The sequence below is a fragment of the Delphinapterus leucas genome, chromosome 3, assembly GCF_059928025.1.
Source record: "Delphinapterus leucas isolate spDelLeu-1000000601 "Yukka" chromosome 3, BTC_Dleu_Yukka2, whole genome shotgun sequence".
NCBI classification, from domain to species: domain Eukaryota; kingdom Metazoa; phylum Chordata; class Mammalia; order Artiodactyla; family Monodontidae; genus Delphinapterus; species Delphinapterus leucas.
In genome coordinates, this window is record NC_143131.1 from 114,641,774 (window position 1) to 114,661,072 (window position 19,299).

Genomic DNA, 19,299 nt, shown 5'->3' on the forward strand with positions numbered 1-19,299 from the left:
TCTGCTGTCTATAGCTAAACATCATGGTGCAATAAAACATGGCCTTTGGGGTCAGACACAGAACACCTAGTTTCCTTCTCCCTAAGATGGAGATAATAAGAGTGCCAACCTTTTTAGGGTTGATATGAGTCTTTAGGTTTGAGAACCTGGGAATATTGCACAGGGGCTTGGCAGGAGCCCATGATGAGGTCGTGGCCCCAAGCTAGTAGACGTAGAAAATCCTGGTTCAGAACATCACTGAGTAAGATACGAAGTTTCACAAGCCAGAAAGCACCTGCTCTGTGCAGGAGAGGATGGCAGAAGAAGGCTGCTTGGCCCTCGTGCTCGTAATTCTGACAGTATCCTAGACAGACCTGGGAAGCCTGCAACTTTTTCACCTTTCACATCTCTCTCTTTCAGCCCCTGTCTACCAGCGGTTATTAGAGAGGATGAAGCATTAGTGCGAAGGACCGCAGGAGGAATGCATTTCAGCAGCTCCCCACCAGTTTCTCTCAGTTTGCCAAAGAGACTGAATGTTTTAGAAACCAAATATCACACTTCAATGTACCTGGGTCATAATGTACACCGTAATGAGATCTGAGCCTTGGGAGGGTGGAGGGAGGAGGGAGAGAGAGAGACTTTTAATTTTTGCCCCCTAAACGACACTGTTAGCCCATTGCATGCAGAGACCTGGATGTCACTGCCTGACATTCACTTCCAGGAAGGACCTGTCCCAAATGTGGAACTTCCTGCCTATGCTACTTACTCTGGAAAAGGGAGCCAAAGTTTCTGAAGCTCACAAAACATGAATCAAGCAATCCAGCATCACGGGGGTGTCGTGGCACTGTTTCTGTAGAGCTCTTTCACAGTTGGAGAAGTAGAAATGGCATCCTTATAAGCTATGAGTTGAACTGCTCTGTCAAACATTTCTCGCACCCACATGTGGCTTGGACCCTTCTGTGTGACCTGTCCAGGTAGAAAAGAGAGGGTAGGTAGAGCACCCAGAGCTCAGGCTTCCCCGGTTGTGGTAGAGACATGGTGTGTCTGTAATAATAAAACCAAAGAAACGTGTGCCGCTGTGGATGGGAACTGTGTGCTGGCTTGGGTATTTTACAGGGTTGGGTTTCTGTTTCTTGGGGCTGTGATGTGCCTTCCACGGAAATTCCACCAGGAGCAGCTAGGCGAGAAGCCCTGAGGGATGGTCTGTAGGGAAGACCATAGCATCAGCTTCATAGGTCTGTCGCGAGGATGAAGGGACATGATTCTTGTAAAGCACTCGGCACAGCATTAAGTATCCTTATTCTTATCACGCTGTCTGGAGCTGCTCAGGATCACTGTAGCTGAGAGCCTTTTGTTAGTGTCTTTCCCACAGGCAGCCCCCTTTCCTGGAGACTGGGACGCCCCGCCTTCCCCCACATCACTGCCAAGGCTGTCTGAGAACTCATTTCACTTAGGGGACCAACTACCCAAAGATGGTGCTGCCGGGAATAGAGCAGTGGCGCAGCAGACAGCCCCTCCCTGGTGGGGCTTCCGGTCTGGGGAAAGACGGCCGTTAACACGGCATCCGATACAATCGTTCATCCATCCATTCCTCAGATGTGAGTGTTAGGCCTTGGGGAGCAGACATGGCCCTGTTCTCATGGGGAAGAGACTCATTCGTCAGCTAATGGCAGTGCTGCCTGCCCAGCCACGTGGACTCAGAAGGACAGCACCGTGGTTCTGTGACAGGAAGGAATCTGAGCACGTGGGGGCTGGAGGAAGGGACACCCAGGAGCTCCTGGATGTGGGAGGAGGTAAGAGGAGTTGAGGGAGCTGACCTGGAGGGGTGGAGGTCAGGCTGCGGGGGGCTCCGGAGACGTCCCAAGAGGTGAGGTTTAGCCTTCTGCACGCTCCCGCCACTTTCCCACCACTCTGCCTGGCTCCCCGCCCCCAGGGGCTCGTACAGGCTTGGGCTGCCTGGGATGCCCTGCTCCCCCTAGAAGTGCTGCTCTTTGAGCACCCAGAATTGCACACGCCTGGACTCTACAGGATGCCATCAGAACACAAAGAGGTGATTAGTATAACTTCTAAAGATTCTTTCATTGAAAACAAAAATCACCACACATTTCCTTAAAAATGCCAAAGCCCCTCCATCTGTCCCTGTGACCCCAGCACTGTCCCTACCCCAGCCTCCCCAATACGGGGGGCTCCATCCATTCTTTCAGCTGGAGAGTCCTCCTTGTGACTGAGAAGCATGCACAGTCATGGCCCTGCCTCCCCCTCCCAGCCAAAGAGGATTGAATTCCCTTTTGGGGTCCTAAACATCCCCACCCCTGTTTTTCCTGGAGACTCAGGCAAAGCATTAGGTGCTGCCATCTGAGGATGGACGCCCAGGGCCAAGCGGTCGGCCACTGGATGTCTCCAGGGAGGGGTGATCGCTGGAGGAAGCGGTGTGCTGCCCTATGTTGCATCAGAAGGTCAGAGAGCAGCCCAAGCCAGGAGGTTGCCCAGGCCTCTCTGAGCACTGCCTGCTGAGCGCCAGCCGGGTAAAGGAAGGCGAAGGAGAAGGGAAAGGGGCTCTGCTTGGTTCCCTTCGCTCCCTGCTGTCACTCTTGGGCTCCCAGGCCTCTGGGCTAGAGAGGACCACAAAGACCCTCAGCACTGGGGCCCCAGGGCCTTCCAGGCTAGGGTGTGCGTTTCCCACACAGAGGCCAGCTCGGTGATGGCGCCAGGGCCACTGCATTGGGCTATGCTCCTAAATGCATTATCTTTTCTATTTCTTACATCAGTCCTTCTGTGAAATGAGTAGGTACTTGTAGAATCTCTATTTTACTGCTGTCGAAATGGAAGGTTAAAGGGGTAAGGTAGTTTGCCAGGTCACAGAATAGGAAGAGGCTGGCGCACAAAGCCTACACTCAACCATCCCTTGTGTCCCACCCGCCCCAATGTCCATCGAGGAGGAGCCCTGGCAGCCCCAGGCCAGCAGGACATGGGTGGCCTCCTGAGAAGTCCCGGCAGGCCTGAACTCTGCTTGCACAGCCTAGACCGTAGCTTGTTTACGTGCTGCTGGGGAGCCAGGAGTGGGGTCAGCACCAGCCATGGACACCCCAGACACATGGATGTCAGCAAAGAAGGGAGAGGAGAAGGATTTCTCATGCAGAGGAAAATACCTCTGTGCTTGAAACCATAATTCAGTGTCATGGTCTGAGAGGAGCTGCCCGGAATATTGTGCTCAGAAATCTTTCTAAAGCCAGGAAAGAAGGCCACGGAATGAGGGTTGGGCGCGGTGCCCTGTCCTGAAAAGTCAGATGGGGCCACCTCCCTGGCCTTCCCTGCCTGGCGAGGAAAGGAACACACCCGCTCCACGGGATCCTTTGTTCAAATCCCAGATTGAACCAGTTCAGAGAAGAAGCGGAGTGGCTGTGGGAGTCTGGTACAACCCTCTACACACACACCCCTCCAATGGCCTGAGCGGCCCAAGACGGAGCCTCAGGCACAGATACCTTGCACTCCACACCTATTCCTGGGTTGGGGGAGGACTCTGGGTGGGGAGGAAGACAGCAGCTGAGGTCTGGTTGCCCCACAGGAAACTTCCAGCTCTGGCCTGCCGGGGGCGGGTTCCACAGAACCATCTGTACCCCAGGCAACGGAGCTCCTTGCGTGACAGGGGCGGTAGAGTTGACACTGAGACCTGAAGAGTGAGGGGCTGGGGAAGAGAATTTGGGCTGAAAGAACATGAAGTGCATAAAGTCTCCAAGGCACGTGCTGGAGATATTTCTGTGGCCAGAGTGGGGAGAGGAGAGGAAATTCCTCTGCTGAGATAGATATCTGGGATCTGACCATGCCTGGCCTCGTGGGCTGCAGTAAGGATTTCAGACATTACCTTTCTGACAGGAGCCACAGTGGGCTATAGCTGGGAGAGCTGCGCCATGATCAGATTTCTTTTATTGTGGTAAAGTAGACATAGCATGGAGTTTACCATTTTAACCATTTTTAAGTGGACAGTCCAATGGCATTAAGTACATTCACACTGTTGTACGACCCATCTCCAGGATTCTTTTCATCTTTCAAAACTGAAACTATATCCGTTGACACGAATTCCTCATTCTCCCTTTCCCCCGGCCCCTGGTAACCACTGTTCGACCTTTTGTCTTTATGAATTTGACTACACTAGGTACTTCATATAAACAGAATCGTACAGCGTTTTTTCCTTTTGTGACCAGCTTATTTCACTTAGCATAATGTCTTCGAGCTTTATCCTCATCGTAGCACGTGTCAGAGTTTCCTTCGTTTTCAAGGCTGAATAATATTCCATTGTGTATATACCACATTTTCTTTTTTCATTCATTCATCAGTGGACAGTTGGATTGCTTCTACCTTCTGGCTGTTGTGAAGAATGCTGCTATGAATGTGGGTGGACAGATATCTGAGTCCTGCTTTCAATTCTTTTGGGTGTATACCCAGAAATGAATGGGGGAGAAGCTTCCAGTAGAAGAAAAGTGAGGGTTCTGCTTTGTATATTTTACATTGGAGAAGTCGTTCAACATCCAAGTGGGATGTCAGAAAGGCCTTTAGAGCTCAGGGAAGAGGTCAGGCCTGAGATGGGGTGTTTGGGCGTCATCAAATGCTGTAGGCGCTGTTCAAAAACACTGACTGGGTGAGATCACCTAGCGAGAGAATACGGAGAGAGGACAGTGCCTCGGACAGAGCCTGGGGCTGCTCCAGCGTTTAGAGGTTTGGCGGAGGGAGAGAAAGCAGCCAAAGGGATTGAGAAGGTATGTGAGGAGGCCTGGAAGTCACCAGAGGAGAGCCTTTCAAGAAGGAGGGAGCAACAACCGTTTTAAATGACTGGTGTGCCCACTGGATTTGGCCACATGAATGTCATCAGTAACCTTGGCAAGAGGACTTGAATCTGGAGTGAGAGGGAAAGAGGGGTGAGAAGGGTGCATTTTCTGGTTTGAGTGCTTGAAGGGATGCCGTTTTCAAGGACTGATAAGCCTGTAAGTAAATGAAAAACTGGAAATAATCTCTTTGTTCAGAAATAATCTATTTGTTCAACCTCATCCTTTATGCCTGGATCAGAAACCCCTCCCTCCATTCCCTGTGAATCCATTATCACAGCCCTAATAACTTATTTGGAGTAATTCCCTAACTTCCTTTTCGGCTTCCCCTGCTAGCGAGTGATCTGCTGTGAGGGAGGGACTCTGTCCCACCCCCAGGTCCCAGCACCTAGCACAGGGCCTGGCACACAGTAAGTATTCAAATGGTGTCACCCCAGAGCCTGGTTTCCAGAGCACAAATGGTCCCTTCATTCAACATGGCGGGCCCTGTTGCTCTCTGAAAAGGAAGAGGAGGCTTCCTAGACAGTTGGGGTATCCTTCTGGGGGGCTCTCATGGATGTAGGTTGGAGGAAGCCTGCATCCAGCACCCTCCTCAGGTCTCTTCCAGAAAAGCAGATGGTGGCCTTGTGGGCATCCCTGTCCCCGAGGCAGCTTCAGTCCACTTTGGCTAAGAAGACTCCCTGAGAGAGCACACCCATGGATCACCAGGCCCCAGGTCAGGGAGAACATCTGGGTCCAGAGAACAGACATATGGCTACTTAATCACACCGCAGGAGACTCCCCGCTCCCAATGCAGGGGGCACGGGTTCGATCCCTAGTCACGGAACTGAGATCCCACACCGCATGGTGCAGCCAAAAAAAAAAAAAAAAAAAAAAAAAATCACACCACAGAACAAGTAACTTCGTCTCAAGCAGGTGACCTGACCTTCTAACAACTTTGGGGAGGAAGTTTCATGCTCAGAGAGTTACTCCCCCTTTCCAGGATCCTCTTTCTCCAGTTCTGTTACAAGGAAGAAGGTCTGAGATTTGGGAGCAGCAGAGAGAGAGAGAGGAGAATTAAATATCCTTTAAATATCCTTATTTGGGTGGAAATGAGTTTTTAAATGAACAGATGGAAAACTACTCTCTCCACTGTCAGGGGGGCCAGTGAGTCCCTGTGGCTTCTTGGCAGCAGCTCATACATAATTCAAGTTCAAGGAAGCCATCTGTACGCAGGGCCCTTTCCCTGATGACAGCTCTCAGTCGGGCTCCCAGACGTGAGGATGACGGAAGTGGAGGAGAAGGTCAGTCCCACCGTGGTGGGGGAGGAGAGTGAACACAGGACCAATGTGTAAGCACCCTGTGACCTCAGTTCTTCGGTCATGCAGCTCCTCCAAACGTGCCTGAGAACGAAGGAAGAACAGTCTCTGAAGTGCCAAGATGCAGCTTCCAATCCCAGCCCAACTTGGAGAAGAAACACCTTCATTCAGATCCTAGTAACTTCCAGCCTAGAGCAGGGATTCCTAATCTTCCATAAACCAGGGAATCCTGACAAAAACTGGGGATCCTTTCCTCAGAGGAATGCACAGGGACCTACAACACAGTTTTGATGACCACTCCCCCTTGAGTCCTATTCTAAACACTTTCATACGGGCCTGAATTCCACAGCACTGCACACTTCTTGGTGCGGCAAGCAAGTCTTCTGCCCCAAAGCATCTAGCTTAGATACACAGTAGGTCGTCAATAGATATAGAATGAGTAGGCCATCAAAGCGCAACCCGTTTATGAGCCTACAACAGGGCATCGTGGCTGTCCCTCAGTGGGACAGTAGCAGCTTGACAGCAAGAGAGGAGAGAAGTCGTAACCCGGTGTGATGTGGAAAGGCCTTCAGAGAGCATTCACAGAGCAGCCCACCTGGGCAAACCTGCAAACACACACTGGTGAGAAATCCTGCGGGTGTCAGGAGTGTGGGAAGACCTTTACTCAGAACCTAAACAGTTTGCAACATGGGAGAATCCACACTGGTGGGAACCCCTGCGTACCTGAGTAATGTGGAAACACCTTTATTTGTGGTTTATAGTTTACATACTTGAGACATTCATCTAGGAGGAATACCCCCTACAGAAAATAGATCTTTGAAGGTATTTATCAACCATTTTTGGAGATTATGGAATTTACACCAGTGGATGATTAAAAACAAAAGCCCTTTTTCATCTTTCTAACCTTATGTTTAGCTTTAGGTCTTAGTTGTACATTTAGTTGTATTTCCTAATATGTCTATCATTTTCGTGTTAACTTTTCAATCCAATTTGAATTTGATTTAGTCTAAGATTGGGAATTTCATCTCCAAATTTTTATCTCATCCCCAGGAAGCCAGCAGTTCCTTCCTTCCCCAACATTTTGTTTTGCCTTCTTGGAGATACATTTGATTATTGGTATCAGCTTATGTCTCGACCACATTTTTCTGTTCCTTTGATCCACATATCTGTGCTTGTCCCTGTATCACACCACTTAAATTTGTGTTAATTTAGTATCTTTTAACATCTAATAGAGTCAGATGTCTTTGCTTTTGAAGATAACTTTTTCCCTTTTGTAAAATTAACACTTCCTCCTTGCAAAAGGTTCAGAAAATATAGAGAAGCAGAAAGAAAAAGTAAAGATGACTTATAACTCTAACAACCAGTGATAGTCTTTGTTAAGTTATTGCCACAGATTCTTCCAGATTTTGTCTTTGAGGAAAATGTGAGCATACATCACATGCTGTAATCCTCCTTTATTGTGCCCAAATAAATTACTAATAAGTTTCAAGATAAAACAGGCATTGTGGTAGGCCAAATTATACGACGGCCTACTTGACCTCCTCACTCCCTTGATGGCCAAAGGGAGATTATCCAGGTGGGTCCAATGTAAATCACATGCCCCTTATTTAAAAGCAGACTTTCTCCAGCTGGCGGTAGAAGAGTCAGTCAGAAGTTTGCAGCGTGAGGAGTACTCCGTGCGGGGTTACTGCTTTGAGGATGGAGGGGACCAAGTGAGAAAGCACACAGGCGGCTCTAGGAGCAGGGAGCAGACCCACGGACAGCCAGCAGGGAAATGGGGCCCTCAGACCCTCAACGGCCACTACCTAAATGAGCATAGAACCCAATTCTTCTCCAGAGCCTCCAGGTAAGAGCCCACTGACACTGTCAGTTCAGCCCAGGGGACCCTGAGCAGAGAATCCAGGCATGCCCACCCGGAATTCTCATAGAACCGCGAGATAGTTCGTGTTGTTTTAAGCCACTGAGTTTGCAGTAACTGGTTACAGGGCAATGGAAACTAACATAGGCATTTAAACGGGTAAACGATTAAAACGAAAAACCCTTTGATCAACTTTCTAACTGTATTTTCAACCATAGGAAAATCATGTTTGGTGATAAGCATGAGTTTAGTTTCATTTTCTTTACTCAGCATCTACGGGGGCCTCTGAGTTGCCCTCGCTCCGTGAAAAGCCTGTGTCCTGGACCAAGATGGGGGTCTCTGGGGCTGGGCTTCAGGACCAGGCTCTGTGAAGCCCCACCGGGCAGGTCACGGCCCTTCCTCTGGAAGTGGGGTGATCCCCTGCCTCTAAAACTGTCCCAGACCCACAAGAGACCTGCTGAGAGCTGGGGGTATAGAACTACCTTGGGTTGGCCACACCCCCTCCTCACATGTTCTAGGGCACCCCCCCTGGTGGGTTAGCTGTCACCCCAAGGGCACCCACACACAGTGGAACTACACTTGACTGTCAAATTATGATGCCCATCAGCTGGGCCTGTGCGTGTTCACAGGGGCTTCTCGGAACAAGTGCCCACCTTTGCATTTTAACGTTCTTAACAGCCTGCAAGTTTCTATCCTATTGTAGCCACAGGTGGCTGCAGAGCCGGCTAGTAAGAGGGAAATTGGATCACAAAGGGCCCTGGAGCTCCTCCAACCCGCGCCCCCACCCCATGCCAACCATAATAATTTGAACGCTAGGACACATTCTCTTGGATTCCGACCCAACTCTGACTCAAAGCTCTTCTAACCACTACTTTGGGTAGCCAAGGGGAACCCATACATCCAGCAGGGACCCAAGACCAGTGGTTCTCAATTATGCTGCCTGTTAGAACCCTGAGGGACTTTTTAAAATCCCAAAGGCTAGATCTCATTGTCAGAGATTCAGATTTTAGTTAGTTTTAAGGGAATCAGGGCCTCAGTAGTTTCAAGACCTCCCCTGGTGATTTTAATGTGCAGAGCAATGGTTCTCTACCACTGCCCTGCCTAAGAACCCCCTAGGGACCCTGTTACAGATGCAGATTTCCACACCCTACCCTGTGAGATTCTGTTTCAGCTGGTCCTGGAGAAGACCAGGAATTAGCATATTTAACACACACCCCGGGTCGGTTCTTCTCGGACTTGTTAAAATGAGGACTCTGATTTAATTGTTCTAAGATGGAAGCTCAGATTCTGCATTTCAAATAAGTTTCCAGGTGACACTAATGCTACTTGACTGGGGGTTACACTTTGAGTGGCAAATGTCCCATCAGATTTGGAAGAACTGCCATAGACGAAGGTTCCTAAACTCGTAGTCATGGGAAGTGTAGTCACAGCAGCAACACCTGTGAACTGGTCAGAAATGAAAATCTGGGGGACCCCACCTCAGACCTATTGGATTCGAAACTTGGGATGGAGCCAGCAATTTGAACAAGCCTCCCAGGTGATTTTGATGCAGGGCAGAGTTTGAGAAGCACTGTTAGATAAATGGCCACATCTGCTGGGAAAGCAGCTCAGGGCCGGCAGAGAAGTGGTGTCTGGTTCTCTGTCTTCTCTGCTTTGGGCTCCAAAGGCAAAGGTTGTTTCCCCAGGGGGTCAGGTCAGGTTGAGCAGGAAGCAGACGAAGGTCCTGCCAGCCTCATCTGGAACCCAGCATGAATCCCCCAGTTTCCAGCCGTGTTGGTATCATCATGCAAATATGCAAAAACAACATTCTTAAAAGGAAGCCACTGACTTTATGATTTTGATGAGAGCTGGCTCAGCCCTCTCTCAAGATGTCTATGTAGTGGTTCACTAACACCTGCCAGGGAGAGCAATACAGAGTTTGTTTGTTTTCTCAATTGAATGCATCAGTGTTTTGGAGCCTAAACATCCACTTCTGGAAAGCAAAGGGATTTCCCTGGCCTGAGGAAATAGGGAAAGTTAACACCTCCCTGAGAAGAGGGGGTGGGATTATCCCTCTGAACGTTCATTCTTTCCATTGATATATATCGGATGCCTGTTGCATGCCAAGAACTATGCTAGGAAACGGAGACATGGCTCTGGTGGCAGGAAAGTGAGGAAATTCTCCTGGGTGTACGTGAACTTATTTTATGAAGTATAAGACGGGGCCCTCAGTTGGGGAGGAGGTATGAAATAATTCTCCTAGAGTTCTTTAAAAATGCAGACTCCAGAGCACCACTGAATGATCCTGATTCGGCTGCCTGAGGTGCAGCCCAGGAATGTGAGGTTTTAACAAGATCCTCTTGTGATGACTGTTGGGGGTGAGTCCTCTGAAGCATGGCAGTAAGGGTTTGCTGGTTTGTTTTGTTTTAGTTAAGTAATTTGTGTTCTTCAGGTAAATTTAGAAAATAAGGATTGAATAAGGTCCAGTTTAATCCCTCCCCCCCTCCCCCGTCACAGCTAATAGCTCAGCTTCCAAGCTGGACCTAGCACACCAGTTCCCCTCTCACTCAGTTTCTCCCCCTTGCATGGTTCAAGGTCCTGTGGTTGGTGGGTGGGTGAATGGGAGAAGAGAGGGAAGCTCCTCTTTCTGCGCCAGGACTATTTTCCCCCAGATGAGGAGTGTTTGCTTTCGGGCTGTCCGCTGTTCCCAGTCCTCTTTCAGGATCCTGCTGCCGATCTGGTGGGGAGAAGAAGGGGTGCACGAGCCTCAGCTTTCTTCGTACCCACCAGCTTGAGGGGCATCAGGGGACCACACGAGGCTTGGTCACCCATCGCCCGAGGGCGCGCGGTTCCAAGGATTCTCTCTGCCTGGGTCACCCACAGGCTGAAGGGAGGTGCTGGGAGCTCCAGGCCTGAACCAAGCCTGCGGGCTGAGCAGTGTGAGGCGAGGGGGTGGGGGCAGCGGCCCCTGAGAAGACTTGAAAGCGGGATACATGGTGGCGTGATCCAAGGCGCGCCAAGGCGGGTGGAAGGCAAGGTCGGCTGGTGCGCGGTCCCCATCCTTCAGAGCCGAGAGGAGAGTCGGAAATGTAGCTTGAGAGTGCCTCCAGGAGACCCTTTCCGTGCCCCTGGCCTCCTTCCCCCAGCGCGCTGTCTCCTCCTCCCCCGGGGTCGCTGGGATTTCCTTCCCCAAGAACCAAGGACCCTCATACCAACCGGCCTTTCCGGAAGGTAGCACGTATCTAAAGCCCTGAAGAAAGCAACTCCACTTCCAGGCATTTCATCTCAAAAATACTTGTGCGCGTCTGTGCGCTCAATCTGGCCTACAAAGTGCTAGATGGGGCAGATACTACGAAGGTCGAAGGTCCTACCTGAGTGCGGCTCAACCCCACATTAAACCAAGTCACGTACAATGTCTGGAGATCATGATGGAAACCAGGTGGAGGAAAGATAAGGGCAGAGATCTTTTAATTGGGAGGGAGATGCGCAGCCGATCGTTCCACGGGCATCGTTCCATGGGAGTACAACCGCTTTAGTTGCAAGGGAGGGCCAGCTGAGGTGTAAGGAACGGGAGATCTCACTATGTGGTCCACTGACCGAAGCACACACAGAAAAAAAGTCGGCAAGGATAAGATAAATGGCAGTGATTGTATTAAAGTTGCAGAGGCGTTTTGTTTGTACTTGTATATGTAGGATATCCATAATCCACACCACGGCCTCAAGGTCCGGGGACTCAGACCTTGACTGTAAATCTCTAGTGGCGTGCATTTCTTCTTTTTTTTTTTTTTTTGCCGGCACCTATCTGACCTTGCAGTAGATGTTGGTCAGTCGGTCATCTAGGACCAGACTGACTTGGAACCCAAGAGTGACCCATTCCATGCACTCCATCCAGCCATCAAAGGATTTTTAATTCAGTAGACAAAAGGGTGAGAAAGCACCCACGGGTCTCACACCCCAATATAGGAATCAGAAAGTCCAATGGAACTGAGTAACCGCTTCAGCTAAAGCCAACCCGGATAGCTAGTAGTGATCCTAACCTCTAAAGGCCTAAGGAGTGACGAGGAGGGGCTGGGCTGCATCTGCGCCACGCCCCCAAGTGGTTTGCGTCACCCTGTCCTTCCCTGCCCCCAGCTCCGTGCCTGAGAGCTTGTCCCAGGCGTAGGGAGGCCTCTCAGCCCCGCACACCCGCCCTTCTATTGGCACCACGGAAAGGGCCGGGAATCCGTGGCGGGAGGACGGAACCATAAAATAACCCATGAGCAGTCTCTGAGCTTGCCAAGGGCTGAGGCCAGGTTGTTTTAGCTCCGTGTCAGGCGTTGAGCTGGGCCCTGGGGACACAGAATTTGTAGTCAGCAAGTGCTTTTTGCATGGGAAGGTGGATGAATTAATCAGGGTTTCGAAGTCCAGGAGAAAGCCGAGATGGGGCCCACAGGCCCAAGAGTTTAAAGGCCCATAGCTCAGGAGAAAATCCATGTCTAGGATAAAGTAGCGTGACTTGTTTTTCCTTTCCCCCACCCCACCCCTTTGTCTCCACTTCTTTTCTTTTGGAGGGTTCGGAAGCTAGATGGAGACCTTACCATAAATTGCTAACACAGGGGCTGAGACCTCAAGGATAACCATGTCTCAGTTTATTGAGCACACACCAGGTACGAAGCTCTGGCTTAAGCATTTTCCTCATTTAATGGCCAGAAAAACTCGGTGAGGTTGTTAATGATGGCCCATTTTGCACATGAATAAACTGAGACTCAGAGCTAAATAACTGAAACATTAGAAATTACAAAAAGTGACAGACTTATTCAGGAACACAACCAAAGTTTGGACTCTCAGGAAAGGGGAAGAGTTATCTGTAGAATCTGTCTTTTTCAATATTTCAGATAATTAGTAAGCTCCACTAGACACATCTATCATTTTGCTCTTTACTCTTTCCCTGTACCTAGCAGAGTGCCAGGTCCACAGTAGACACTCAGTAAACGTGCAGTGAGTGAATGAGTGAGCGAGGACAGTAGAAACCCATTACGTAAGAAACCGCGCTGCCGCCAACCTGAGTTGAACCCCAGCTCCCCCTACTTCCTAGCTATGTGACTTCAAACTCACACTTTGCACTGTTTTGTTTTGTTTTTTTGTTTTAGTTTTTTTATAAATTTATTTAGTTTTGGCTGCATTGGGTCTCTGTTGTGGTGTGCGGGCTTCTCATTGCGGTGGCTTCTCTTGTGGCAGAGCACGGGGTCTAGGCGCGTGGGCTTCAGTAGTTGTGGCACACAGGCTCAGTAGTTGTGGCTCAGGGGCTTAGTTGCTCCACGGCATGTGGGATCTTCCCGGACCAGGGCTCGAACCCGTGTCCCCTGCATTGGCAGGCGTATTTTTAACCACTGTGCCACCAGGGAGGTCCCTGCACTGTTTTTTATATTCATGCTGTATGAAACAAAAACCACATGAAAAATTAAAACCATTACAGGCAATAAAAGCTATACTTGACATATTCCCGGCTACCAATACAAACCCCTCCCCAGAGGTGACAGCTACTTTTAAAAAGTTTGTTGTGCCTCCTTCTAGTCCTCTTTCTGTAAACTTACATATAGTAGTAAATAAAAACACATAGCTTTGTTTGGGTTACGGCTCTGTTTTGCTTTATATGATAGGACTGTACTGCACCAGCTTTGTGGGAAACTTCACCGTGTGTCTGGGAGATGTTCCCACAACAGCATCTGGGGAGATCTCATTATTTATAATAGTTCCCCAAGAGAACATGAACTATGATTTATTTTGCCATTCTCCTTGTAGGACTGGACATTGAAGTTGTTTCTGTTTTCTGCACCAGTTTACAAATACTGTTCCAGTGAACATGTTTGCCCAAGCCTCTTCACGAACAGAGACAAATACATCTTGAGGATAAATTCCCAGAAGTGGAATTGCTGGGCTAAGATACACATTTAAAATTGTAATTGCCGTGTCGCCATCCAAAAATGGCCTACTAATAGTATTTACCGGATGGAGGCCTGGGAAGATACACTGTAATAATGCGCTTCATTCAGGCCAGGCACGCGGTAGGCTCGCTAAGCATTTACCAAAGCAATTGCCAACGTTCACTTCTATCCATTCCCAGCCCCTGATCTGAGCCAGCCCTGGCTGTGGTGCCTTGAGCCAGGTTGAGGAATGAGAACTGGCCAGCAGAAAGGGGAGGACTCCGCGGCTGCGTTCCAGGTGCTCCCCCTGGTGGGCAAATGTCCCTGGACAGTAAGAAATCCCCCATCTTTGTAAACCCTAAAGCAGAGGATACTCATTCCCGCTCAGAACCCTGACACACCTCCTCTCATCCTTAGAATCCCACCCAGACTTCATTTTGCTGGCTGCTCTGTTGCCTTCGTGCCTGTCTCATAGTACCTCGTGCCACTCTCCTCTTCCCTTGTTTTGTTGTAAAACCACATTGCCTCCTCTAGTTCCTCAAGCATGCCCTTTCTACCTCCTTCATTCTTTCTCAGAGATCTCCCCACCCTACAAGCTCGTCTCTAATACTCAGCTCATATGCCACCTCTTCAGAGGGCCCTTCTGTATACACGCTGTCTAAAGAGCCATCTCTCTACTCTCCGCATCCCCGTTCCCCACCCCTTACTCTTTGTCTAATCAGCCTGTGTATTTCCTGTACTAGCAAGTTCACGCCTAAGTGAACCCAGACGTTTCCAAGTGTGGCAGAGTGCAGTGTCATGAGGGCAGGGACCATATCTGTCTAACATGTGATCCCCATCTCCCAATGCCTGCCAACAGCACCTGGCAGTAGCACGCACTCAACATTTGTTGAATGAGTGGATGAATGAATAACTAAATAATACTAACAAGCAGGAATAGAATTGACATTGGGAGCTACCAGGGGCTAAGGCAGAACACACTTCCCAGGGTTTTGGCTCCGTTTCTCTTTTAGATGCCCTTTATGATCAATAGGAAACAATTTTCCTGGGGTAGGTTTTAGCCAGAGCTATCATCCTGGGTGCTCTGCGGTAGAGTGAAGGCGCCCAAAGGCAGGGGTGGTTTTGACATCTTTGCCTCAATAATCCTTGCCTTAGACTACAAGGTAGACCATATTTTCTGGATGAGCAAACTGACGCTCAGAGAGGTAGAGTAAGATTCACAGCTGATATCAGCTCAAAGAATGGGAGTGTCTGGTGAGAGGAGGGTTAGCAAACAATCTTTTCCTCTAGTCCAAAAGGACACATTGTCTAAAGGAAGTACAGCCCCACACTTATAGCATGGTGGCCCTTGTCAGTGGAGAGATCTACACTGGCTGGGATTGGGTGGTGGACACACCCTTAAAATCATCTACAGTGTGCCAGGCCCCTCAGACATGATTAAGAGGTGAATTCAGCCTTCAAAAGCCTCACAGTCAAGAGATGTAATAGACCATTGTTCTGTAGGATGTCAAGTGTTATGTTTGGACCGTGGACAAGCAGGGAAGCCACATGGCCATGTTGTGCATACTTCAAATCTGGGCATTGCCTTTCAGAATGACCACAATGTGAATGGGGCTCTCTGGAGCTGAGCAGTTTACAACCTGAGCAAATGTATGTAGCTCCTGATGGGGATGGGGTAAGTCATCTGGAACTAGGTGATCAGTCTGAGAAGAGAGTCTAGATCTCAGGGGAGCACCAGTATGTAGGAGTCTGTGGAAGAAGCAAAAGCCAGAGAGGCAGGAGGAAGACCAGGCTGTTAGAGAAACCAACAGAAGAGGAATCAAGATGGAGAGGTAGCTAACAGCACCAAAGGCCCTGAAGAGTCAAGCAGAGAAGGGCTCCCAAGTGACTGGCAACAAGGAGTTCGTTGGTGACCTTGGCAAGAGTGATGAGGATGAGAGTCGGTCATGTTTATTGAGAGGTGAATAGGCTATGTGGACAGAGTGAGGGTGTTACGTTCTTTCTGGAAGTTGGGCTGTGAAAGGAGAGAGGAAGCAAGGGTGGTGAGGGCCTTCAGGAGTGAGGAGAGCTTTGTTTTATTGTTGGGCTTTCAGATGAGAGCCTTGTGCGTGTCTCAAGGCTGTTGGGGAGGAGGCGGTAGCAAGGAGAAGTTGAACACTCCTCAGAGAGTGTCTTTACCTGCACGATTCACAGAGGACAGTGGGAGGGGGGTGAGATTCAAAGTGGGCAAAGGTTCCAGATGATGGCTAGTCAGGATTCCAGAAGACTTCTTGGAGGTGGTGTACCTTAGACCTGGGCAAAAACGGCCCCTGCCCTATGCCTAGGGCTTTAAAGAGCCTTGTCTGCAAGGCTCTCCACGAGGCAAGAAAGAATTGTTGAAGAACCAAGGGAAAATGCATCCCCAGGACTCTTCTAGATCATACTCTAGGTGACTGGAATACCAAAATCACCTGCCAGAAGGGCCCTGATGGTCTTCCAGGGTCTATGTGGGCCTTTTTCTCAGGATATCCTCCCAAGAACAGACCCCACCCAAGGAGAAGCCAATTTATTTTTATGTTGATAGCATCACTCTAATACTACACCAGAAAAACTCATTATTAGAAAACAACAGACCGGCATACCCCATGAACATAGATAGATGTAAAAATTCTAAACAAAATCTTAGCAGAATCGAACAATCTATAAAAGGGATAAAATATCATGACTAAATAGGGTTTATCCCAGAAATGGAAGGTTTGTTTAACCTTCATATAGTTGGTTAACTAGCATATAGTTCACTATATTAACAAACTAAAAAAATACGTATACACATACATACACATGCACACACACAGATACGTAAACACACGTGAAATCATAGCAGTGGATACAGAAAAGGCATTCAAAAATCCAATATCCATTCCTGATTTTTTAAAGAAACTCAGCAACCTAGGAACAGCAGGGAACGTCCTCAACCTGATAATGGGGATCTATAAAAGACCTATATCCAACATCATACCTAAATGTCAAAGACTGAATGGTTCCCCCCTCCAAGATGAAGAACCAAACAGGAATGTCCACTCTCATCACTTTTATTTAATATTACACTGAAGGTCCTACTCAATGCAATAAGTCAAGAGAAATAAGTTATCCAATTCAGAAAGAAGTGAACCTGTTCTTATTGGCCAATGACACAATTGTCTATGTAGAAAATCCAATGGAATATACAAAAAGCTCCTAGAACTAATAAGTGATTTTAGCAAGGTTACAGGAGACAAGATCAGCATACAAAAATCAATTGTATTTTCATCTACAGCAATAAACGACCGAAATTGAAATTTTCGAAAATACCATTTACAATAGCAACAAAATTTATGAAATACTTCGGGATGAATATAATATGTGCAAGATCCATAGACAGAAAACTGTAAAACGGTGCTGAGACAAATTAAAGAAAACCTAACTAAATGGAGAAACATACGTTGTTCATGGCTCAAAAGATTCGATGTTGCTGTCAATTGCCTCCAAATTGTTCTATAGAGTCAATACTCTCCCAGTCAAAATCCCAGCTGGATTTTTTGTTGATAATCTGATTTTTTTTAATTCATATAAAAAGTAAAGGACCTAGAGTAGCCAAAACAACTTTAAAAAGGAAGAATACAACTAGAGCACTAACACTACCTGACATTAAGATGGCAATAGTTAAAACAGCGTGATATTGGCATCAAGATGGACAAATAGGTCAATGGAACAAGACAGAGACTCCAAAAATAGACCCATGCATATAAAGACAACTGATTCTCCACGAAGTTGCAAAGTTCAGTGGAGAAGGTGGTAGTCTTCTCAATGAATGAGGCTGAAATAACTGGTTATCCATATGCCCCCCCCCAAAAAAAGTTTGAGCCATTCCTCTCACCATATACAAAATGGAATTACTTTTAAAAGCTAACTAATGATGGATCATAGTAAAATCTAAAAACCATAAAACTTTTAGGAGGAAATATTTTTGACCTTGAGTTCGGCAAAGGTTTCTTAGATATGAGAGCAAAAAGCATACTTCATAAAAGAAAAAACTCATCAATTGAACTTCATGAAGATTTAAAACTGCTCTTTGAAAGATGCTGTTAAGAGAATAAGAAAACCATGGACTGAAAGTAAAATCTTGGCTAATCATGTACCCGATAAAGGGCTTGTGTACAGACTATAAACGAACCCTTAAAACTCAGTAATAAGAAAACAAGGTCATTTTATTTTAAATAGGCCAAAGATTTGGACAGCTCACCAAAGAAGATATGTGGATGGCAAAGAAACACATGGAAAAATATCCTCAACATCATGAATCTTTAGGGAAATGCAATTAAAACCACAGTAAGGGCATCCCTGGCGGTGCAGTGGTTGAGAGTCCGCCTGCCGATGCGGGGGACATGGGTTCGTGCCCCGGTCCGGGAAGATCCCACATGCCGCGGAGCGGCTGGGCCCGTGAGCCATGGCCGCTGAGCCTGCGCGTCCGGAGCCTGTGTTCCACAATGGGAGAGGCCACAACAGTGAGAGGCCCGTGTATCGCAAAAAAACAAACAAACAAAAAACAAAACCACAGTAAGCTATCATTACACATTTGTTAGAATGGCTAGAATGAAAAAGCCTGACCATTCCAAGTGTTGGCAAAGATGGGAAGGAAATGGAACACTCATGCACTGCTGATGGGGATGTGAAATGGTATGGCCACTCCAGCAGGAAAAGAGTTAGGCAGTTTCTTAAAAAAGCTAAACATATACAAATCATATGATCCAGGCCTTCCACTACTAGGTATTTACTCAAGAGAAAAGAAAGCATATATAGAAACAAAATCTTATACATGAATATTCCTGGAACTTTCATTTGAAATAGCCCAGAACAGGAAACAACTCAAATATTCACAAACAGTTTAATGGATAAACAATCTGTTATATCCGTACAGTAGAATACTACTCAGCAATAAAAGGGAACGAAATATTATTGGTACCTGCATCAACATGGATGAACTTCAAAATAATTATGCTTGGCTGGAGAAGCCAAACAAAAGGGGTACATACTATATAGTTCCATTTATATAAAACTCTAAAAAGCAAAGGCAGGGGCTTCCCTGGTGGCGCAGTGGTTGAGAGTCCGCCTGCCGATGCAGGGGACATGGGTTCGTGTCCCGGTCCGGGAAGATCCCACACGCCGCGGAGCGGCTGGGCCCGTGAGCCATGGCCACTGAGCCTGCGTGTCCGGAGCCTGTGCTCCGCAACAGGAGAGGCCACAGCAGTGAGAGGACCGTGTACCGCAAAATAAATAATAATAAAAATAAATTTAAAAAAAAGGCAAATTAATCCATTTTGGCAGAAAGCAGAACAGCGGTTGCCTGAGAATGGTGGGGGGTGGAGCGGGAGGTATAGGAGGGTGGAACTATAAAGGGCGGAAATCTTTGGGGAGTATTAGATGTTTTCACTATGTGATTGTGG

General features: G+C 47.9%; 1 protein-coding gene across 1 annotated transcript in view; it reads left to right on the forward strand.

Moving 5' to 3' along the window:
* Nucleotides 1-1,050, forward strand: part of TGFBI (transforming growth factor beta induced) — a 32,470-nt gene extending 31,420 nt beyond the window's left edge. The window contains exon 17 of the mRNA XM_022588860.3: nt 400-1,050. Within this exon, the coding sequence (XP_022444568.2) occupies nt 400-440 (41 nt within the window). The 3' untranslated portion in view covers nt 441-1,050. The remainder of the gene's footprint in view (nt 1-399) is intronic.
* Nucleotides 1,051-19,299: the final 18,249 nt, after the last annotated feature.